Raw genomic sequence first — 23,344 nt, 5'->3', positions numbered from 1 at the left:
GGTCGTCGGGATTGTTTTCCCTTTGCCTTTATCACAAGATTTCGTGTGGTGTTTTAGGCCGAATGTGCCCGTTTGTTATTTGAGTGTGCTATGGCCTTGCAAGGTCATTTGACTATGTATGCGGGACTGGCCGTTGGTGGCTTCAAATCCCAGCCGCTCTGCGGCCTTTTTATATATAATGAATGTTCTTTTAGCATTCTATGGGTTTTATTTTATACTTTTGCCAAGTGTCGAGGGAAAGACACGAGTAGTCACTTCGTATCTTAACTCTTAATTTGTCATTTTTTTTCGTTTGCTCTTTCGAGGGTATTTGAAAACGTTTAGGATTTTTACGAAGTTTCGTGAGCGTTTTAGATGTGGACGATGAGACATGTTTTAAGATCTCGTATCAGTTGCGATATCATGCCTTGAGATTTTAATGACCAGTAGGACTGGGTTTAGGGCAAGACCTAGGTTTACTTTCGGCTCTAAGGCTATGAGACGACTAATCGGCTTTCGTTTTGCCCGTTGGCGATTTCTACCTGATTCTTTCCGATTAAAGTCTGCGACTGGGCGCCGTCTTATATGACTTGTGTGGGAAGAATCGAGAACTCTCCAGAGAACGTCTGGTGTGCTGACCAAAATTTCGGATTTTCTTGTATGGCGCGCTATGGTATCCTTGTCGGATGTAAGAGAACCTTTAGTTTTTATGAAAGGTTTGACTACGAGTTCTTTTTTAGAGAACATTTTGGACTTGTCCGTCGGGGCCAATCGACGGGCATTTTGTATTTTTAGAGTCACGGATGGACTGTGTATTTGGATAATATCTTTCGAGAAATATTTGCGACGTCTCGCTTTCTCGAAGATATGTCTTTTGCTGTGAGATGGCTACGATCTTCGTTTTTATAGAAGATGTGTTTTTCCGGTCTTGCTTGACCATGAGTATGTGTGAGTTATGTAGGAATTATTTTTCGTCCAAGGTCGGCTTAGACGGTATGCCCTTATCTTGGCGTTTCTTAGGACAACCTTAGATTACTATGACTTATTGCAAGTGAATCGTAAGGTTGGAAGAAGGTAGAATTTATTGAAAAAGTTTCGAAAATATCGAGTACATTCATGGATATTTCGGACTTTGTGGGAGTATACGAGTATACGTACCCACCCCCGTCCCCCCCTTTTTAACGAGGGGGATAGCTGAACTTGTCGATATGACAAGCTGCCTACGTACCTCTTTCGAGGATCAAGCCATCTCGTAGTTCTGCTTGTTGCTGCGGGTGTTCCTACTCGCTGGATGGGATCGTTCCGGTTACTTCAGCCGTTGGGGCTTCAGTTGGATCGACGACCGTTTCAGGAGTCGGGCTGTCCGCTGGCAAGGTGATGGACTCGGGGACTATTTCGCTGTCTGGAGTCGTTGCCTGGTCGGGTGATTCTGGATCACTTTTTATGGAGCTCTCGGGAGCGTTTTTAGCTTTCTTAGCCCACTTCGGGTTGACCGCGGGGGTGTTTTGAGTTTTTCGTAGTTTATGCTCGGCCAAGAAGCAGAGCCTAGACTGTTTCTGGCATCCCCAGATTACCGCTGTTCCGTTTGGAGTTGGGAGCTTGATGCCAAGGTGGTAAGACGACGGTACCGCTTTCATGGCATTGATCCAAGGAGTTCCCATGATGACATTGTAGATGGCCGGGTTATCGACTACCGCGAAGTCAATGATTTTCGTCACCTCTTTAGCCATCACTGGGAGTTTGATTGATCCGAGGGTCATTGACGTTGCACCTGAGAAACCGGTGAGAGGTTTTGGTTTTGGGACGACTTCTCCGAGTTTGATGTTCATCCTCCGGAGGGTATCGCGGATGATGACGTTGACTGTGCTTCCCGTGTCGATAAGGATCATTCCCACTTCCAGGTCTCGGATTACCAGATCGATAACCAATGGGTCGCAGTGAGGTTTGTCGATTCCGATGGTTTCCCGCTCTTCGAAGACGATCGTATCGTTAGGGGCATCGTCGGTTGGGGACCGAGCCAGCCAGCTTGAACTCGTCTCAGCCTTCCGTCCATAAGCTTTGATCGACGAGATCGAATCGCGATAGAATTGCGATCCCCCAATGATCATGCTCACCCTTCTACGGTTGCTGTCGTTTCCTCGGTCATCCTGCCTCCTTCCGCGTTTCTCGCCCGACTGATTTTCGCGGGTGTCGTTTTCGGGGGACTCTTTATCAGGTTTGGGAGGGCGATCGGAATCCAAGAGGAGGTCTTTTATGCCTGTGACCTTCGAAATTTCGCCGGCAAGGAGCTTCGCAGCAAGCCTTGCGCCGAGAACCTTGCAGTTCATAGTGGAATGACCTCTGGTCTGGTGAAACTCGCAGTAGGAATTATCTTTGAACTGGTTCCTGGTCCAGGTATTTCCGGAAGTCTTTCTCTGTTCGGAGTTGATAGCGTAATTATGCTCGCCCTGGAGATCTTCTCCCTCGTGGTGGACATACCTGTCGTTACGAGGGTTTTTCCTTCTCGCGGACGTCTTCTGCGGGTTGTACTTCTGGGAGAGGACTTTCATCTCTTCTTCCATCATGATGAAGTCCGTTGCCTTGTGAAGAGTGTCCTGGATTGTTCTCGGTTTTTCAAGGGATATCCATTGTCGGAGTTTCGACCTGTACCAGAGAGTTTTCCGCAAAGCGTCGACTGCCACTTTGCCGCTGATTCCAGTGACCCTTGCCATTACCAGCTTGAACCTGTTCATGAATTCGCGGACTGGTTCATCTTCTCTTTGAGATAGACTCCAAAGGTCGATGTCTGAGGTTTCCCTGTCCATGAACATGGAATATTGTTTGAGAAACTCTGAGGCGAGCTGACGGAAATTTCCGATGGAGTTTCATTTTAGATGAGAAAACCATTCGAGTGCAGCCCCTTTGAGGTTTTCGACGAAGAGGAGGCAGTAGCCAGCATCTCGTTCGCGTTCCTTGAGTTTGCACCTTCCCATCGCGATCTGGAAAGACTGCAGATGCGCCTTCGGGTCGGTGGTGCCATCGTAGACGGGAATTATGATCTTCCCAGGATCTGAGATGTTAGTTTCCGTGATTCGGGCGGTGAACGGAGTTTTCCGTGATTCGGGCGGTGAACGGAGTTTTCCGCGCTACCTCGAGAAGTCTGTCGATCTCGGGTGCAGCACTTGTCGCGTGGTGAATCTGCGACTTTACCGCCTTGACTTCTGCCGCAGTTTTTGCGATGTACTCGCGGAGATCATGGATCTCATCAGGATTTCTAGCAGCCTTGCGAGCCTGTCGGCGTTGGCTGCGGTGGATCCGAGCATGATTCTCGGCAAGTTATTTCTTCTCTACCCAATAGAGGTTTTCTTCTTCCTCTGTCATGGGCTTTTCGAACGACGCGTCCTGCCGAGTGAACTGGCTTCGCGTTCTTCTTGGATGGACGTCGGCACCTCCGTCCGAGTGATCGGACTGGTCGCTTATGTCTAGATCGATCCACTCGAAATCGCCTCCTTCGTTTCTCCCGGCGGGAGGTGGAAGGTTCTCCGCGGTCGGTTGTGCGCCGGGTGGGACTATTTCGTCAGGGTTCTGACCTGAAGAATCCTTGTCTGCCCGTGTGGCCCGATCGCTCGGAGTCTCGAAATTGAGTCTTCTGCCGCTGCGGGCTCTTGTGGCCCTGCGCGGGTTTTTACTCTTGGCCTTCGCCGTTAAGGTTTCCACCTGTTTTGCGAGAGAGGCCACGAGCTTTCCTTGTTCGTCCGACTTTTTCTGAGCGGAGGCGAACATTTCTTTCATCTGGTCCAGTATCACGGCGTTCGTAGTGACCGTGGATATGTTTCCAGCTGGAGTTCTTTCAGCGTAGGCATTGACGGAAGTCCCGTCGTGCGTTTGCTTTTCTTTTTCAGCATCGATCGTCATACCTGACTGAGCGTGCGCGGTTGCGTGAGAGATAGATCCGTACCCCCTCCTTCTAGCGCCAAACTGTGGGAACCGGAATTCACACCGTCGAGATTTGTTAATCGGAGGAAAGCAAAGCTAACCTAACCTTCCCTGAAGGTCTCGGTTATCTGCTGGGCCACGCACAACACAATCAATATGAAAGAGTGAAAAGTAATAAATCGTAAAAGAGCGAAAAGAGAACAAAGAGGTCTTATTTCTGAATTCGCGTTTGAGCGTGAACAATAGGTAAGATCCTAGGCCACGAGAGCTGTCGGTACGTTCGCTAGTCTAGCCACCTAAGTTCTAACCTAGTCGAGTCGCAGCTCGGTAGTAAAAATGGAAAAATGCCTAAATTGCTCTAAGTATTAAGTTTGCTCAGAGAAAGCTCTCCCTTGTTCCTCGCCTTAAGCCCTCCTTATATACTCTCTCTAGGTCGATTTGCACCTCTTCCTGGGCCGGATTCGTCGCGAGACGGGCTTTTCCATTTTTCGTCACCCTTCATGATTATCTTCGGAAACTTGACATTTATCTTTTCATGCGAATAAAAAATAGACCGTCATATCAGCCTTAGGCTCAATTTTGTTCTAAAATCGTAAGTAGGCCGTTTAGCCGCGGTTCAGGCCCCTTTTGGGCAGATTTGGGACTTAGACGTTTTTACGTTTTTTACTAAGAAACAGCCGTTGGTTTTTCGAAAGGATTCCAATTCCCCGTATAGTTAAGGCAACTGGTGTTCAAGCTAACCATAGCCGTTTTAAACGGCAGGCAGGAATCCATTTCGACGATCAAGTTTTTATAACTTTTCCTGAAGTCTTTCTTTGAAAATCCTAAGCGAGACGAGACATGGGTATTGCGTCCAAGGGCCCGAGGATTGTGTTACGGGAACTTAGACAAGGATGCACGGTTTCGGGACAGGAGGTCGGTCCTCGCCCATGGGCGAGATGACCTCGGTGCGGGTCGTCCTTGCCCATGGGCGAGGTGACCTCGGCGTGGGTCGTCCTTGCCCATGGGCGAAGTGACCTCGGCGCGGGTCGTCCTCGCCCATGGGCGAGTTGACCTCGGCGCGGGTCGTCCTCGCCCATGGGAGAGGTGACCTCGGCGCGGGTCGTCCTCGCCCATAGGCAAGGTGACCTCGGTGCGGGTCGTCCTCGCCCATGGGCGAGGTGACCTCGGTGCGGGTCGTCCTCGCCCAGGGGCGAGGTGACCTCGGTTGAGACGGTCCTCGCTTAAGATCAAGACCTCATCCAGACTGATCCTCTTCTCGACATTCCTCGGTTCGCATCCGCGAAAAACTGTCTTTTACTTCATTAACCATTTTCGGGGAATGTCTAGTTTTCAAGGATTGATCGAGAGTTGGTTTTCCGGGAGCTTTCGGGCATTGATTCCGTCGTGACCGGTTTTGACCCCAACACCGGGGTATCGGCTGGTGGTAGTTCCTACTCTTTCTGCTTCCCCTTCTCAGCCGCAGTGAACCTCTTCTTTACCGGTTCCGACAGTTGCTTTCCACTTCTCAACTCAACTGCATTGCACTCCTTAGGGTTTTTGTCGGTTTTTCCAGGTAGAGTACCTTGTTGCCTCTTGACGCTCTCAGCAGTCTGAGCAATCTGAATGTCCATCTGTCTCATATGGCTCGCGACATTGTCGTACTTGGTGCTCAAATCGCTGAACATATGGTTCATTCTGGTATTGATCTCGGTAGTAACCTGGTTTAGAGCCTTCCCTTGGAGCTGTTGTCCTTGGAACAGCTGCTGCAACATAGCTTTTGTCTCATCTTGCGGAACAACAACATGAGCGGAGGTAGCTGGCTGAGTGTTCTGGTGTTTCTGCATCTGAGGTGGATTGTTCTTTGGTTGGCTTAGAACATAGGTCCGGGGTTGGTAGTTCTTTTGATACCTGGCATACTGACCTTGGTTACTCTGTGCAGGATCAGCTGGTTTGTCTTGCTTAGGCCAGAAAAGCTGTGGGTTGTTCCTCACGTTGGGGTTTGGGTGATAGTTTTTGAGCTGCCATCCTTGCCCATTCACGTAGCTCACCTCTTGCTAATCGTCTCCTGATATTTCAGCATCAAACGCCAGGTCACCGGCACTCTTCTCAGGAGCTGCTTCTTCCATTATGAACACTTGGCTTTGGTGTCCCTTAAGCAGTTGGTCCACCTTTGCAGCGAGATCATCTATGCTTTTCACACTCTTCGAGCGGTCATGCTCCTTTTTCTTGTTTAGTGAACTTGAAGCCATGTTCTCAATCAGCTCGAACGCACCAGGTGTTGTTTGATTCATGAAATATCCATTACTCGAAGAATCAAGGGTGTTTCGAAACTCATAGCTCACTCCATCATAGAACACCTCCAATATATAGTCATCGTCAAACCCATGGTGCGGGCACTCTCTCTCTGGTACTCCTTGTACCTCTCCCAAGCTTCATGAAAAGGTTCATCAGACTTCTGCTTGAAATTGGACATCATGTGCCGTAGAGCCGCGGTTTTAGACTTCGTGTAGAAGTGGCTCAGGAACGCTGATCGGACCTGGTCCCATGAGGTAAGAGAGCCGGTTGGCAGAGATTGGAGCCAGCGAGAAGCTTTCCCTTCAAGAGAGAATGGGAACAACTTGCATTTGACATAGTCTGGTGGCACTCCGTTAGAGCGAGAGAAATTGCAGATTCTCTCAAAGGCTTCGATGTGGTCCATCGGGATGTCAGTAGTGAGACTGCTGAACGTGCTCTTCTGTACCAGACTTATCAGTGCAGGTTTGATCTCATAGTCTTGCTGAGTGCAAGGAGGAGGGTTGATGGGGGAGCGGTTAGTAGCGAAGTTCCGCGGAAGGTTCCGCTCCCCAATAGGAGCACCACGCTCTTCTCACGCGGCGTTCTCAGCTGCTTCTTGAGCAGCTTGTTGCTGATTTTGGATGGTCTACTGCATCTGCAACATCTGTTGTTGCTGAGTCTGCATTTGTTGTTGAATGATTGCCAATGCAGCAGTGAGGTCATCCTGATTTCAGTGATCACCCATGTTGGTATCGGTTGTTCTCGGCTATTGACGGTTCTGTCTTTCTAATCTTGTGAGTTCGTCGTTGGTCAGTTGATGTAGTGGTCCTTGTGCGTTGCTCCGAGTATGTCTACTGGTCATGCACTTGGATCATCTGTTCCAACAAAGAATTAAAAGCAAGTTAGATATCTCAGACAAAATATTAAACCAAAAAATAAAGGTAAAAGCCTGGTCCCCGTCGCAACGACGCCAAAACTTGATACACTAGAAATAGGTCCTTGCTATTGTCAAGTTAACAGTGGTAATTGTAATATTTGAGATTCAATCCAGAGGACCAGTTTACTCTTTACTCTTATGAGTTCAATATTAAGCTGGGAAACAAGTGGGGTTTTAAAATCAATGGTGACGCAAGTAACTAAAATACCTAAAGATTCAAATTCGATTTAAATGAAAGTCGGCTTAGGGTTGTTCATCGGGTGTCAATGCGGAACCAAACAACTATTCAAGTGCAATGAGGTGCAGTCTAGAACTCGGATCACTCAGCTAGAATAATCCACTATCGTGGACTTGTTCCCTTTGCTGATCGGTCTTGAGTCCTAAGCTCGCACTTGGAACAAGACGCGATAGCAAGCCTTAGAGATCAGGTCTGATTAGTTCACTTAATACCCTAATATCTACTCTCGCTGATTAGGGATATGAAGCTCATTCAATATATGTCAATTTATCTCCTAAGCGGTTAGCTAGGTGATTAAACTAGAGATCGAACATTAAGTGATCAATTCAATGCAAGCAGTAAGAACAATATGAATGAAGAACAGTTAAAATCACTTATTTGCGTTTAGCTCATGCGATTGACACCCTAAAACCCTAAGCAAGCTTAGCCGACTACTCAATCATAAAGCAAGATGACACAGACATGATTTCTGAATAATATTGTATATAAAATAAAGTAGAAAGACAAGGGTTCAGGATGATCTTCTCGTGAAAATGAGAGATGAAGCATTCTCCCTTACAAGTTGCTAAATCCAAAATAGTTCTCCGGTCTCTTGTAAAACTAGCGTAAGAAATTAGAAATGATAGCATAGGCTTTTTATATGGAGGCGCCAGTGGTAAAGAGAAAGGAGAGAAAATCTAGGGTAAACCCCTGAAATCTTGGAGGTTTCCTTAATAGTCGGGAACAGTCAGTCGCTTGCTCTCTTTGGGAACAACCTTCGGATTGATCCGACTGGCTGTTCTGCGTTAGATATTCCAAAATGACTTCTTCCTTCATGGCACTCTCTTCTTTACTCTTTCACCTGCTCCAAACCTGGAATGATATCAAATAAGCACGAATTGGGACTGAGAATTAACTCAAAGAACACATATAATGGTATTAAAAATACGAATTAACTCAAAGAACACATATAATGGTATTAAAAACACTGTATATCAATTGCTACATTCACTCAGGAGCCTGCATAATCATTCAGAGGCTCTTGAATCAGATTCAAGTCCTACCAGAGAGACTGTCCACACCACGGATTCAATGAAGTACAACTACTCAGTACTTTCTACAGAGGCATCGCGGTGCAGTACCAGATGGCTCTTGATGCTTCCAGCAACGGAAACTTCAACACCAGGAATCCAGAGGAGACAGTCAAGGTGATTGAAAACCTAGCATCCAGCAATAGCACCAAGAACACTAATTTTCAGAGGAAGAGATCTGCCACCATCCTTGGGAATGATCAGATGGATGAGGTGAAGGCAAAACTGGACAGTGTTCACAAGCTTCTCAAGATGCAGGTTAGCTTTGCTGAAGATGCAGAAGCTGTAGAGGGTAGAGCAAAGGAAGAAGAAGTAAACTATATTGGTGGAGCTGGATTCCAAGGAAACCAAGGTGGAAACATAAACTCCTATGGAAATAGGAGTAACTTCAACCAAAATTTGCAGTACCAGAAACCCTACAACAACACCTACAACAACAACATGAATTTTGGAAGTTCCTACTGCCAGAAGCCACCGCCGCCTACTCAAGAGAGCAAGATTGAAGAGATGCTCGATAGGGTTCTTGAGGCACAGCAGCGAATGACTGTGGACTTCAATGGGAAGATAGATTATGTCTACACCAATATGAACACAAAGTTTGAGACTTTGAGCTCTCATGTGAAGAAGATGGAGATACAGGTTGTGCAGACAGGAGATGCTATTAGGAGGCAGGAAGCTTCAACAAGAGGAGTAGGGGATGATGTGATGAAGCACCACGTGAATGCCATTATTGATGATGACTTTTGGCAAGTGGTAAAGGAAGAGAAGCTGCAAGAAGGCGATTTCGAGGTAGAAGGTTTGATGAGTTTCGGCGGGTCACATTGGTGTCGATTGACACCAGACACCGAGCATCGATCAACATACACCAACTCAAATCGATCGACAGGAGTACCAGAGCATCGATCGACAACGCCTACGGAGTCAACCGCATCTTGCAATGCCATGAAGATTCTAACTCAAGAGGATTTCGCGGCAAAACACCCACATCCGTCCAACCCTGACAATGTCTGAATCGATCGACATGCCAACAACAACGTCGATCGACACTCAGAAGCTAATATCGATCGACAACCATCACCGCTTATCGATCGACGTGCACCTATTACCTACCGAGTGCAGATGCCGAAGATAGATGCTGCACGACTTAATGCACTCAGGCCTAAACCTTAACCTTCAGAACAACCACCGGAGCCTGTCAGGACTCCATTTCGACGATCAAGTTTTTATAACTTTTCCTGAAGTCTTTCTTTGAAAATCCTAAGCGAGACGAGACATGGGTATTGCGTCCAAGGGCCCGAGGATTGTGTTACGGGAACTTAGACAAGGATGCACGGTTTCGGGACAGGAGGTCGGTCCTCGCCCATGGGCGAGATGACCTCGGTGCGGGTCGTCCTTGCCCATGGGCGAGGTGACCTCGGCGTGGGTCGTCCTTGCCCATGGGCGAAGTGACCTCGGCGCGGGTCGTCCTCGCCCATGGGAGAGGTGACCTCGGCGCGGGTCGTCCTCGCCCATAGGCAAGGTGACCTCGGTGCGGGTCGTCCTCGCCCATGGGCGAGGTGACCTCGGTGCGGGTCGTCCTCGCCCAGGGGCGAGGTGACCTCGGTTGAGACGGTCCTCGCTTAAGATCAAGACCTCATCCAGACTGATCCTCTTCTCGACATTCCTCGGTTCGCATCCGCGAAAAACTGTCTTTTACTTCATTAACCATTTTCGGGGAATGTCTAGTTTTCAAGGATTGATCGAGAGTTGGTTTTCCGGGAGCTTTCGGGCATTGATTCCGTCGTGACCGGTTTTGACCCCAACACCGGGGTATCGGCTGGTGGTAGTTCCTACTCTTTCTGCTTCCCCTTCTCAGCCGCAGTGAACCTCTTCTTTACCGGTTCCGACAGTTGCTTTCCACTTCTCAACTCAACTGCATTGCACTCCTTAGGGTTTTTGTCGGTTTTTCCAGGTAGAGTACCTTGTTGCCTCTTGACGCTCTCAGCAGTCTGAGCAATCTGAATGTCCATCTGTCTCATATGGCTCGCGACATTGTCGTACTTGGTGCTCAAATCGCTGAACATATGGTTCATTCTGGTATTGATCTCGGTAGTAACCTGGTTTAGAGCCTTCCCTTGGAGCTGTTGTCCTTGGAACAGCTGCTGCAACATAGCTTTTGTCTCATCTTGCGGAACAACAACATGAGCGGAGGTAGCTGGCTGAGTGTTCTGGTGTTTCTGCATCTGAGGTGGATTGTTCTTTGGTTGGCTTAGAACATAGGTCCGGGGTTGGTAGTTCTTTTGATACCTGGCATACTGACCTTGGTTACTCTGTGCAGGATCAGCTGGTTTGTCTTGCTTAGGCCAGAAAAGCTGTGGGTTGTTCCTCACGTTGGGGTTTGGGTGATAGTTTTTGAGCTGCCATCCTTGCCCATTCACGTAGCTCACCTCTTGCTAATCGTCTCCTGATATTTCAGCATCAAACGCCAGGTCACCGGCACTCTTCTCAGGAGCTGCTTCTTCCATTATGAACACTTGGCTTTGGTGTCCCTTAAGCAGTTGGTCCACCTTTGCAGCGAGATCATCTATGCTTTTCACACTCTTCGAGCGGTCATGCTCCTTTTTCTTGTTTAGTGAACTTGAAGCCATGTTCTCAATCAGCTCGAACGCACCAGGTGTTGTTTGATTCATGAAATATCCATTACTCGAAGAATCAAGGGTGTTTCGAAACTCATAGCTCACTCCATCATAGAACACCTCCAATATATAGTCATCGTCAAACCCATGGTGCGGGCACTCTCTCTCTGGTACTCCTTGTACCTCTCCCAAGCTTCATGAAAAGGTTCATCAGACTTCTGCTTGAAATTGGACATCATGTGCCGTAGAGCCGCGGTTTTAGACTTCGTGTAGAAGTGGCTCAGGAACGCTGATCGGACCTGGTCCCATGAGGTAAGAGAGCCGGTTGGCAGAGATTGGAGCCAGCGAGAAGCTTTCCCTTCAAGAGAGAATGGGAACAACTTGCATTTGACATAGTCTGGTGGCACTCCGTTAGAGCGAGAGAAATTGCAGATTCTCTCAAAGGCTTCGATGTGGTCCATCGGGATGTCAGTAGTGAGACTGCTGAACGTGCTCTTCTGTACCAGACTTATCAGTGCAGGTTTGATCTCATAGTCTTGCTGAGTGCAAGGAGGAGGGTTGATGGGGGAGCGGTTAGTAGCGAAGTTCCGCGGAAGGTTCCGCTCCCCAATAGGAGCACCACGCTCTTCTCACGCGGCGTTCTCAGCTGCTTCTTGAGCAGCTTGTTGCTGATTTTGGATGGTCTACTGCATCTGCAACATCTGTTGTTGCTGAGTCTGCATTTGTTGTTGAATGATTGCCAATGCAGCAGTGAGGTCATCCTGATTTCAGTGATCACCCATGTTGGTATCGGTTGTTCTCGGCTATTGACGGTTCTGTCTTTCTAATCTTGTGAGTTCGTCGTTGGTCAGTTGATGTAGTGGTCCTTGTGCGTTGCTCCGAGTATGTCTACTGGTCATGCACTTGGATCATCTGTTCCAACAAAGAATTAAAAGCAAGTTAGATATCTCAGACAAAATATTAAACCAAAAAATAAAGGTAAAAGCCTGGTCCCCGTCGCAACGACGCCAAAACTTGATACACTAGAAATAGGTCCTTGCTATTGTCAAGTTAACAGTGGTAATTGTAATATTTGAGATTCAATCCAGAGGACCAGTTTACTCTTTACTCTTATGAGTTCAATATTAAGCTGGGAAACAAGTGGGGTTTTAAAATCAATGGTGACGCAAGTAACTAAAATACCTAAAGATTCAAATTCGATTTAAATGAAAGTCGGCTTAGGGTTGTTCATCGGGTGTCAATGCGGAACCAAACAACTATTCAAGTGCAATGAGGTGCAGTCTAGAACTCGGATCACTCAGCTAGAATAATCCACTATCGTGGACTTGTTCCCTTTGCTGATCGGTCTTGAGTCCTAAGCTCGCACTTGGAACAAGACGCGATAGCAAGCCTTAGAGATCAGGTCTGATTAGTTCACTTAATACCCTAATATCTACTCTCGCTGATTAGGGATATGAAGCTCATTCAATATATGTCAATTTATCTCCTAAGCGGTTAGCTAGGTGATTAAACTAGAGATCGAACATTAAGTGATCAATTCAATGCAAGCAGTAAGAACAATATGAATGAAGAACAGTTAAAATCACTTATTTGCGTTTAGCTCATGCGATTGACACCCTAAAACCCTAAGCAAGCTTAGCCGACTACTCAATCATAAAGCAAGATGACACAGACATGATTTCTGAATAATATTGTATATAAAATAAAGTAGAAAGACAAGGGTTCAGGATGATCTTCTCGTGAAAATGAGAGATGAAGCATTCTCCCTTACAAGTTGCTAAATCCAAAATAGTTCTCCGGTCTCTTGTAAAACTAGCGTAAGAAATTAGAAATGATAGCATAGGCTTTTTATATGGAGGCGCCAGTGGTAAAGAGAAAGGAGAGAAAATCTAGGGTAAACCCCTGAAATCTTGGAGGTTTCCTTAATAGTCGGGAACAGTCAGTCGCTTGCTCTCTTTGGGAACAACCTTCGGATTGATCCGACTGGCTGTTCTGCGTTAGATATTCCAAAATGACTTCTTCCTTCATGGCACTCTCTTCTTTACTCTTTCACCTGCTCCAAACCTGGAATGATATCAAATAAGCACGAATTGGGACTGAGAATTAACTCAAAGAACACATATAATGGTATTAAAAATACGAATTAACTCAAAGAACACATATAATGGTATTAAAAACACTGTATATCAATTGCTACATTCACTCAGGAGCCTGCATAATCATTCAGAGGCTCTTGAATCAGATTCAAGTCCTACCAGAGAGACTGTCCACACCACGGATTCAATGAAGTACAACTACTCAGTACTTTCTACAGAGGCATCGCGGTGCAGTACCAGATGGCTCTTGATGCTTCCAGCAACGGAAACTTCAACACCAGGAATCCAGAGGAGACAGTCAAGGTGATTGAAAACCTAGCATCCAGCAATAGCACCAAGAACACTAATTTTCAGAGGAAGAGATCTGCCACCATCCTTGGGAATGATCAGATGGATGAGGTGAAGGCAAAACTGGACAGTGTTCACAAGCTTCTCAAGATGCAGGTTAGCTTTGCTGAAGATGCAGAAGCTGTAGAGGGTAGAGCAAAGGAAGAAGAAGTAAACTATATTGGTGGAGCTGGATTCCAAGGAAACCAAGGTGGAAACATAAACTCCTATGGAAATAGGAGTAACTTCAACCAAAATTTGCAGTACCAGAAACCCTACAACAACACCTACAACAACAACATGAATTTTGGAAGTTCCTACTGCCAGAAGCCACCGCCGCCTACTCAAGAGAGCAAGATTGAAGAGATGCTCGATAGGGTTCTTGAGGCACAGCAGCGAATGACTGTGGACTTCAATGGGAAGATAGATTATGTCTACACCAATATGAACACAAAGTTTGAGACTTTGAGCTCTCATGTGAAGAAGATGGAGATACAGGTTGTGCAGACAGGAGATGCTATTAGGAGGCAGGAAGCTTCAACAAGAGGAGTAGGGGATGATGTGATGAAGCACCACGTGAATGCCATTATTGATGATGACTTTTGGCAAGTGGTAAAGGAAGAGAAGCTGCAAGAAGGCGATTTCGAGGTAGAAGGTTTGATGAGTTTCGGCGGGTCACATTGGTGTCGATTGACACCAGACACCGAGCATCGATCAACATACACCAACTCAAATCGATCGACAGGAGTACCAGAGCATCGATCGACAACGCCTACGGAGTCAACCGCATCTTGCAATGCCATGAAGATTCTAACTCAAGAGGATTTCGCGGCAAAACACCCACATCCGTCCAACCCTGACAATGTCTGAATCGATCGACATGCCAACAACAACGTCGATCGACACTCAGAAGCTAATATCGATCGACAACCATCACCGCTTATCGATCGACGTGCACCTATTACCTACCGAGTGCAGATGCCGAAGATAGATGCTGCACGACTTAATGCACTCAGGCCTAAACCTTAACCTTCAGAACAACCACCGGAGCCTGTCAGGACACCTTCAGATGATGGAGATGATCCCATGGAAGAAGATAGGGTTTCTACTGGAAGAACCCTAAGGAGAAGAAAGGAAAAAGTGGCGAAACATCTGAAGAGGGGGGTTAATGAAAAGGAAAAGGAAAATTTTAAAAGAGAGTCTTCAGGATTCCTCTACATAAGCCATTCGAAGAAGCTTACTACAGCCACAGATTGTGGATGTTCTTCAGAGAAACCAGAGAGAAAGAAGAAGACATTAGGAGAATGTTCTGTGAAGCTAGAGAAAAGATGAGGAGAAAGATTACATTGAAAAAGAAGAGTGATCCTGAGATATTTGCAATACCATGCACAGTGCAGGGTATTGAATTCCCACATGCCTTGTGCGACACAGGAGCATCAGTCAGCATCCTACCTAGGGTTATGGCAGACCATCTGTGTAACACCCCCGAACCGTTCTAGGCATAGGTCGAACCACCGGCCAACAATCAAACAAGAACATGACCGACGACCCGACCGTCTACCGAGATTCGGGAGCGCTACATGACGGGTTAACGGGTAATCCAGCCAAAGTTACAAAAAGTGCAATTCGTAACTAGGCCAGGCCGCCCACTAACACGTCCCATCAGACCAAAGCCTAAGGCTTCTCAACCCGTACTCCGATCTGACGTTGTGTTAGCTCGGACAAGCTAATATCAGAACAACAAGGCATTTGCACAAAACATTCGCTTTATTTATCTTATATAATATCTGGTTACAATACACAAAATATTATACAAGTGGTGGCATGCCAAGAAAGCGAAAGTACATACTTATAGTCTGAAAGCGTCTTAAGCAAAAAGATGCAAATCTACACCAGCCAGCCTAGCCTTCCGCGACCTCTACAAGCTTGCTACTGGTCACCTGAAACAACAACGAGTGAGGAGTGAGTAATCTAGCATTACTCAGCGAGTTACAATCCCCAACTAACAAATACAACCCCTCACTATCCCAGCCCAAACAATCTAAAGCGAGAGAATCACCTAACAACACAACTCAATAAAAATAAGCAATATCAGAAATACGCAGCGGTAAACGATAGCAAGATAACTAGCATTATGCTAATTACTAGCTCATCACCAAACTCAAACTCGACTTAAACCATGGTTCAATAATCCGAAACACGATATAATATATATAACAAACTCGGGCCCTGGTGACGTTATGTTCCTCCTTCACTATCGGCAATATCCTATCTTCCTACCACAAAGGCCAGAAGAAGGAACTTTCAACCGACCGCGGCCCACAGCCCTTCGGGTCACCGCGCGACAGCCCACAGTCCTTCGGGTCACTGCCACATTACACCGTCGTGTAATCACTTAGCCATAGGCCATGACCCCGTCTATCTGAGTTTTCCCGATCCAGTGAATAAGGGATTTCCTTGAACTCGCCGGGTACGAGGTCTGAAGGAACACTAACTCACCCCAATATGCCTAGCATTGTGGGTTACACAAATGCTATCAACCAATATACGATTAATACTAAACCCGGTAAAAATAACACAAGGTTCCTAGTATTAATCACCACACAATCAACACATTCCACCTCAAACATGCCTAGCATTGTGGGTTACACAAATGCTATATGGCCAAAATATGATTAATACTAAACCCGGTAAAAATAACACAAGGTTTCTAGTATTAATCACAAATTAACACAATCAATCATATTCCAGAATCTAGCATAAAGACTAATTCCAGAATACCTAACTATCCACAACTTAGCGATATCATCTAAGCATTCCGTGTTCGCTAACTAACCAATCAACCTAACCATTAGCATGCTACTACGGTTCTCAAGCAATAACAAGCATGCCATCCACTCAATCAACATAACCTCAATTATTAACTAGTCAAACCGTTACTCAGTTAGACCCGGCCTCCTGCCATGATCCAACTTCCCAGTAACGGGACCCTGCATGAAAACAACTCAGCAATCAATTGATTATAACTCACAGATTTTGGTTGACCGTGGCCTTGACCCCAAACCCGACTTCTGCGATCCGAACCCTTTCTCGACCTTCTCAAGTAGACCCACGTCCAGACTGGTCTTGAACTGGTCTCCACTAGAACTGATCTCTCTTCACTTGAACAGAACCTTCTCCAGGTGCTGACTCAAAATCGGCAGAATAATTGTTCTCGAAAACTGCCTAAATCGCTCGAAAACAATCGAAACTCGATCTTTCTTTCTTTGCTTTCTCTCTCACGTTTTGAACTGACTTTCAAGTGTTCTGAATGTGTTCAAATGAGAGGGTGTCGTGGGCTATTTATAGGAAACAGCAACCAATCAGGAACAAGCTGTGTGGCAGCCCGTGTGTCGCTTCGTATGGCTCCGGACGCATGCGCGGCGACACCTCGTGCTCCACATGGCTGGCTGCATGTCTCAGCCTCATGCAGGATGACACCACGCCCTCTACCTGTCTGGATGCATGGCCTGCTCACATGCAAGGTGACACCACGTCCTCCACATGTCTGGCCGCATGGCCCGGTCGCATGCATCGTAACACCTCGTGCTTGGCCGTTCCACCTCATGCTTCTATGTGTCACTCCGCATGCTGTGATTATTTGTACTGAAACAGCTCGTGCTTCCCTTGCCACATACCATGCCAGGCAGTTTCCACCACGCCCTGATCTGATAGATCGAGCCACCTCGAGCTTCTCGGTCCATTCGTCCAATTTTGGCCTTTCCGGTGAATTTTTTGTCCCGCGATCAATCCCAATATTTTTGACGCCCGTTTTGATGATCTGATTATTTTTAATAAACTCCAAATGAATCCTGACTTGATGGAAAATATTTCCCGAGTTTTCGGCTTCTTCGAAAAATTCCATAATACCGAAATTTAGGGTTTTTCGCCCAATTTCCGGTCTTCCTGTTGTGCTTCCAAAAGTGTCATGCTTCAAACGTCCTTCGAGTAAATATACCACATTGTCTAACCATTGTCTAGTGGGATACTTAACTCATGGTTCAGACAAAAACAATCTGATCGTCCGTGACTCGACCACCCAAAAGATACTCGACCATTCCATTTTTTTTTAATGGGTTTCTACATTATGGGTCTGCAGGTGGAGCCTTCGCAGGAATTGTTCACTTTTGTGGATTGTTCCCAGAAGAACTCAGGAGGAATTGTGAGAGACCTAGTGGTGCAGATTGGCAATGCCCTAGTTCCAGTTGATTTCCATGTCATGGACATCAAATTAAACTGGAACTCTTCTCTACTACTTGGGAGAGCCTTCTTGTCAACAGTGGGAGCAGTATACAACTTGCAAACCAACCAGTTGTGTCTAACACTCATCGATCCTAATGCCCACTACGACCCTATCCCAGTCAAGAAGCCACAGACGATCTCCAGAAGAATCAATGATGCAGGAATCATTGCAGCTTGCCACTGTGGAACCGAGTACGAATCTGACTACTCGGAATCGATCGACACTAAACCTCAACAACGATGCCGAAAGTGAGCATCGACCGACACTTCCTACTACAAATCGGTTGACACTGATTTCAACCGTGTGCGAGATGGAGACTACTCAATTGGTAGTTGGGCAGATGAACACCACCACGAGAGCTTTGCAGTAGAAACAGTAACCTACACACCAGGAGCAGATAAACTACAAGATAGTTTCACAGACGAGGAACTGCTCAACATGCAAAAGCGCGATAATACAGATCAGATTCAAGCAGAAGCTGCTTGGGAAAGAACTCGATCGATCGACACTCGTCACCAGAAATCGATTGACAAGCTTCCTCAACAGTCGATCGACACCAACAATACCACGTCGATCGACAACCATCCAATACCGAAAATCACTGTAAGCGAAAAAGATAAATTAGATAATTAGTATCTAACTCCAGATGAATTTGGTATTTTCAGGGACCCTAATGGCTACGCAAAAGCCATAGACGGCCGCACACTACACGTATCTCGAGAAGATATCGCAGATATCCTTCAAACAGCCAATGGAGCAGACAACCTGTTTATGCATCAACGCAGCAACCGAGAACAGAAGACTACAAAGGAGTTCTATGACACAGCTGGTGGCATAGAAAACAGCTTCAAACAACTATCTCGCCATACAACCTATCCATCGATCAACATAGACATCCCAACGGTCGCCAGACAGCCAGAATTTGGCAAAAGAGCTTATGACCTTTATGGTAACAGGAAATTCTACTGGGAAGAGAAAGATGAGTATGGAGTCTACAGAGATGATCGAGAATTTGCCAGAGATCTAGATGGACACACCATTCCTGTTCACACCAAGGATATCAGAAGACTTCTGGAAAGAACTTCAAAAGATGACCCAGCCTATATATGTCTTCCTGAACATGCTAGCTCATTCACACAGACGAAGTTGGTACCAGATATCTACACCAAGGACGAGATCAATGAGATGTTTTATGGAGTCTGTGGTGAATATGAGAAGAACAAAGAAGCCTTCCAGATGAAGCTTGATGGTGTCTACTATCCATTGAATGATAGTATAAGTTGGCTAACCACTTGCATGGAGGAGATGAAGCAAGACATAACCAGAATTTAGAACGCGACCGACGTTGCTCGACCTCCATCGATCGACAGAAGACAACCCCAATCGATCGACAGCAGACAATCACCATCGATCGACATACACCATTACGCATCGATCGACACCAATCCGCCACGCCCACACACAATGAAGTCTCAACCAGAGTTCCACACCAGAGAAGTGGTAGATCAGTTGGTAGAAGGGATCTAAGAGCTCTGGAAACTACAGAGGAGAGGCTTGATGGGAGATATGATGACATCTATTTCCCAATGGATCTTACCATCAGTGCATTGACCTCCAAGGTCGAAGCTATACAAGGGGAGTTGGTGGAGATTCAGAGTTACATTGCGCGTCGACCAAAAGCATCGATATCGATTGACAGACGCAAAAACAAATCGATCGACACCAACCATTCAACATCGATCGACAGTGATACAAACTGAGGCCGGCTAGTACCAAAGACGACATCCGACATGTCCAACACACCTTACCATGGAAAAGAGATCTCAGCTGACACTTACGCCGCACTTACCAGACATCAATTCAACCTTGAGAGTCTTGGTGATAAATTGCAGAGGATTGAAAACACAACTGCAGCAATGAAGGATAAATGGCGCAGAGGGGATGAAGCAATGAGAGACTTCACTGGTACATGGTTCAACAAGCGCAAAGAAGAGATGGATACTTGTTTTCCAACAAGTCCCAGTTCTCAACACTACTAGCCAAAACACCTCCAAAGTCAAGCTAAATGATTATAACTAAGCGCTGAGTGGGAGGCAACCCACTATTAGGTAATATTTATTAAATTTTTATTAATTTACTATTTATGTTGGTTTTTAATTATTGCAGGTCATCAAAAAAAAAAAGAAGATCCGAGTAGACGATTGCCATCTGTATTGACCGACGCGAACAAGTCGACATCGATCGACATTGCCTTACCTGCGTCGACCGACATCAACATCCTTACATCGGTCGACATCAATTCCGGTCTGGTATATCGTTCCTACTTGTTACATTGAGTCCTTATGATTTATTTTTAACCATAACTCCGACTGAATTTACACTGGGGACAGTGTAGTTTAAGTCTGCGGGAAGGTTTACTGATATTTATTTACTTATTAGTCTTATTAAAATTGTTTTCAAATTAAGTTATTATTGAGTCAAGAAGGGGATTATGAACTTATAGATTTTTGCTAGATATCTAACCACTCTTTAGCAACATTCTAGACTTACTGATTGCGGATAGTACTAAAGATACTAAAGTGGATCAACCTGTCAACTATCCACTCTTGCTAAGATTGTTTTGAAGGAACCAAAGCTGACCTCAAACACTAAACCTGACACAAATGCTTGTCTTGGGGCTTGGTATACATGGGATCGGATTCTTCAAACAAGTCTGGAAGGTAAAGCATTGTGTATATAGATTTATCACCATTTTTCTCTCTATTTTCGAAATATAGATTATACAAAAAAGAAAAAAAAATTGTTATTAAATTAGAGATTTATTAGGAAGGAATTCGAACAAGACTTGGTATAACCATTAAGGCTTGTTTCATAAGAATTTCATAGGTAAAGGATTAGAACAGGACTTGGTGGCTACAACCATTGAGGCTTGCTTCACAAATAATCCTAGGATATAGGTCAAAAAGAAGTGAACAGGACTTGGTGGTAACCACCATTAAGGCTTGATTCATGGAAGCCTGTCCAATCTCGGTTAATGATCTTGCATATAAGCAGACCTTGACCAAGAGAGAAAATTAGTAAAGAGAGAGGATAAGAACTAATGTTTACCTGCAGGTCCAGATACTTGTTTGAAAATCCTAGAATCCTGTAATCGATACTCCCAAGGTAAAGCCTTCACTTTTATTTTATGCTAAGAAATGAGGTTGGTAGAGGGGAATGAAAGACAAGATTATGCTAAGTTGTTGGCTAGATGAATTTGGTTGCTAAGCTAGGATATGGTATGATGTACTTTTGTGATTAGGACTTCTTAGATGTGGATTGCAATATTGTAGAGGTGATGATTCTAAGTTTTAAATAATGTGAGTCCCTGCTGCTTTTAAAACCTCTTTCAGAGAGACTGCATGTTTGTTTTGCTTGAGGACAAGCAAAATGGTAAGTCTGGGGAAGTTGATAGACTATGGATTTGACTCATTTTCATCCATAGTTTATAGGTGTTTTTACTAATAATTATATTATTATAGAGTCTATTTATTATATTTATAAGATCAGGAATATTTTGGAGATAAGTGATGATTTTGGAGCATTTTGGAGATATTTGGAGCAAGCACCCGAGATGACCATCGAGATTGACTATCGGTCGATATTGGAGAGCTAGAATCGATCGATACACAAGACATGGTGTCGATCGACAGCGAAGCGCGCAGGAAGCCCGTTTGGTCACAGCCAACTTGAAGCCCAAAATTTCACTATTTTACAAGATTGCCCCAGACGAGTTTTTAACGTAATTATATAAGCTTTGCCGCCATGTTAGAGGCAAAGTGTGTTTTCTTTGTGTTTCATTGTTTTATTGATAGATAGGAGAGAAGATCCAAAGTTATAATTTGTGATTGGAACTCCATTGATATCTATATTATTATTTTATGATGTTTTTATACTTAACTGCTGCTATGAATCGCTTAGCCATGTCTGAGTAGTTCTCTTGCTAGATTTTAGGGTTTAAATAGGTTAGGAGGAATTAGCCTCAACTATAGATTATAGGTTAGGAGGAATTAGCTTCAACTATAGATTGCTCAGTTGTGATAATCATCTTTAGGATTGTTTATTAATGCATGTGTCTAGATTAGCTACCTAGAACCTGCCCTTGGATTGATTGATAAAAGCAATAGCTTAACTCTCATCCTGAAAACATTCTAATAGAGCTATGTTTCTTGCTATGAGCAAGGCGAGAGCTGATCTAGTGAGCTTAGTAAGCATTCATTCAACCTGCGCATAAAGCTTGACTAGAGCACGTTGATCGATATCACACTTGAATAATCGATCGATGGTGCAAAAGATGTATCGATCGATACGCCCATTGGAATATCGACCGACACTTTCTATAGATCAATATAACGAGAGTTGAGATCATAGATCTAGTTAATAGAAAACAAGTCAATGCCCGCAAGAGCCAAAATACTTGTTGATCAAATAGTTGAGCTTTACATTATCATGCATGCAACTCATTAGGCATCTATAGGATTATAATTCCAACTTTCCTGAATAAAAACCCTAAGTCTAGCTATTTCCTTTTTAAGCACCAAAACCCACAAAAACCTGCTATTGAACAAACACTTGTTCAATATAAAAATGCAATTTACTTTTAAAACTCTTAAAACATCTTTGCTTAACAAATCATATTAGAATCCCTAGGTTCCCTAGCTCCCTGTGAATTTGATCCCTAAGTATTACAACTCGACCTCTTATTTGAGAGAGTATAAATCACTCCTTAGGGTAATTTGAGTGATATCATGTATACATAAGTCTGTTATGAGATTGCGGGGCACAAAGATGTTGTGCTAACGGCGCATTGTGTGGAGATTGCGGGACGTAGAGACGTTTTTGTTAGAGGCGCATTGTATGGAGATTGTGGGGGTATATGAACGTCTATGCTAGCGGCGCATTGTATGGGATTGCGGGGTACAAAGATGTTTGTACTAGCGGCGCATAGGTGATTGTGGGGTACAAGGATGGACTCTTGTACTAGCGGCGCATAGAGTTATATATTTATATCCGTATGAGGAGAATGTGGGGTGTGTGATCTAGTTATGCACTATCCGCGCATTTGATGTTTTATGTGGTGTATTAGACACCGTGTATGTTTCATGCTAGAGCTAAGCCTACATAGTCGTAGTGCTATGTACTGAGTCAGTGGTTTGCGGTTTAGCATCCTATACCTCACTGAGTGACTCCCATGTTGTTCTTCCCTGTTTCTTTTCGTCTTTCAGGTGAGACTGACGGGCATGAGTGAATTCTATCGGATTAATGCTTTTGGAGTTTTATTTCTTTCTTTTTCAAACTTGCGGTTTTTATGCTTTTATCGATATTTTCGGGATTTATTATGTTATTTGGATTTATGGCTATTTATTGGATTTATGGAGTGTGGAGATGATTCATGAGGATTAATAATTGAGGATTTCATGATTATTATTTTTATTATTTATAGAAAATATGGGTGTTACAGAAAACACAACTATATAAAAGTTTCAGAGGTCATAGTTAGTCTTAGGTTTTCGTGTGCAAGTTGTGAATAAAATCTTCCTATATCATCTTTCCATATATATTTACTCTTTTAGATAAGACTATATCTCTC

At 44.9% G+C, this 23,344-nt stretch overlaps 3 protein-coding genes and 2 non-coding genes across 5 annotated transcripts; 2 read left to right on the top strand and 3 right to left on the bottom strand.

Annotated features, from left to right (window-relative positions):
• Positions 1-1,259: 1,259 nt before the first annotated feature.
• On the bottom strand, positions 1,260-2,306 carry LOC125586078. Its single transcript, XM_048755879.1, has one exon. It carries the CDS (start codon positions 2,304-2,306, stop codon positions 1,260-1,262), a length of 1,047 nt encoding a protein of 348 aa, XP_048611836.1.
• A 3,021-nt stretch (positions 2,307-5,327) lies between these two features.
• LOC125586077 lies at positions 5,328-6,574 on the bottom strand. The gene is made up of 3 exons (XM_048755878.1): positions 6,259-6,574; positions 5,972-6,217; positions 5,328-5,902 (listed from the first exon to the last, which is right to left on the bottom strand). Exons 1-3 carry the CDS (start codon positions 6,572-6,574, stop codon positions 5,328-5,330), a joined length of 1,137 nt encoding a protein of 378 aa, XP_048611835.1.
• LOC125586733 lies at positions 6,256-6,364 on the top strand. The gene has a single exon (XR_007323268.1). It is a non-coding gene; the product is annotated as a small nucleolar RNA R71 (small nucleolar RNA).
• A 3,650-nt stretch (positions 6,575-10,224) lies between the features above and the next one.
• On the bottom strand, positions 10,225-11,471 carry LOC106393766. The gene is made up of 3 exons (XM_013834436.1): positions 11,156-11,471; positions 10,869-11,114; positions 10,225-10,799 (listed from the first exon to the last, which is right to left on the bottom strand). Exons 1-3 carry the CDS (start codon positions 11,469-11,471, stop codon positions 10,225-10,227), a joined length of 1,137 nt encoding a protein of 378 aa, XP_013689890.1.
• Positions 11,153-11,261, top strand: LOC125586732. The gene has a single exon (XR_007323267.1). It is a non-coding gene; the product is annotated as a small nucleolar RNA R71 (small nucleolar RNA).
• Positions 11,472-23,344: the final 11,873 nt, after the last annotated feature.

The sequence above is a fragment of the Brassica napus genome, chromosome C4 (assembly GCF_020379485.1).
Source record: "Brassica napus cultivar Da-Ae chromosome C4, Da-Ae, whole genome shotgun sequence".
Taxonomy (NCBI): domain Eukaryota; kingdom Viridiplantae; phylum Streptophyta; class Magnoliopsida; order Brassicales; family Brassicaceae; genus Brassica; species Brassica napus.
Note: the sequence above shows the minus strand (reverse complement) of the source record. Positions and strands in the feature narration are given on the sequence as shown.

What these genes read in the sequence shown, in the direction of transcription:
- LOC125586078 (XM_048755879.1), bottom strand. Translation starts at nt 2,306, where the DNA reads ATGAACTGCAAGGTTCTCGGCGCAAGGCTTGCTGCGAAGCTCCTTGCC.
- LOC125586077 (XM_048755878.1), bottom strand. Translation starts at nt 6,574, where the DNA reads ATGGACCACATCGAAGCCTTTGAGAGAATCTGCAATTTCTCTCGCTCT. An exon ending in AGAGAGTGCCCGCACCATGG is followed by an intron (nt 6,218 to 6,258) that starts GTTTGACGATGA and finishes TCTATGATGGAG; the next exon opens with TGAGCTATGAGTTTCGAAAC. An exon ending in AGCTCCTGAGAAGAGTGCCG is followed by an intron (nt 5,903 to 5,971) that starts GTGACCTGGCGT and finishes TGAATGGGCAAG; the next exon opens with GATGGCAGCTCAAAAACTAT.
- LOC106393766 (XM_013834436.1), bottom strand. Translation starts at nt 11,471, where the DNA reads ATGGACCACATCGAAGCCTTTGAGAGAATCTGCAATTTCTCTCGCTCT. An exon ending in AGAGAGTGCCCGCACCATGG is followed by an intron (nt 11,115 to 11,155) that starts GTTTGACGATGA and finishes TCTATGATGGAG; the next exon opens with TGAGCTATGAGTTTCGAAAC. An exon ending in AGCTCCTGAGAAGAGTGCCG is followed by an intron (nt 10,800 to 10,868) that starts GTGACCTGGCGT and finishes TGAATGGGCAAG; the next exon opens with GATGGCAGCTCAAAAACTAT.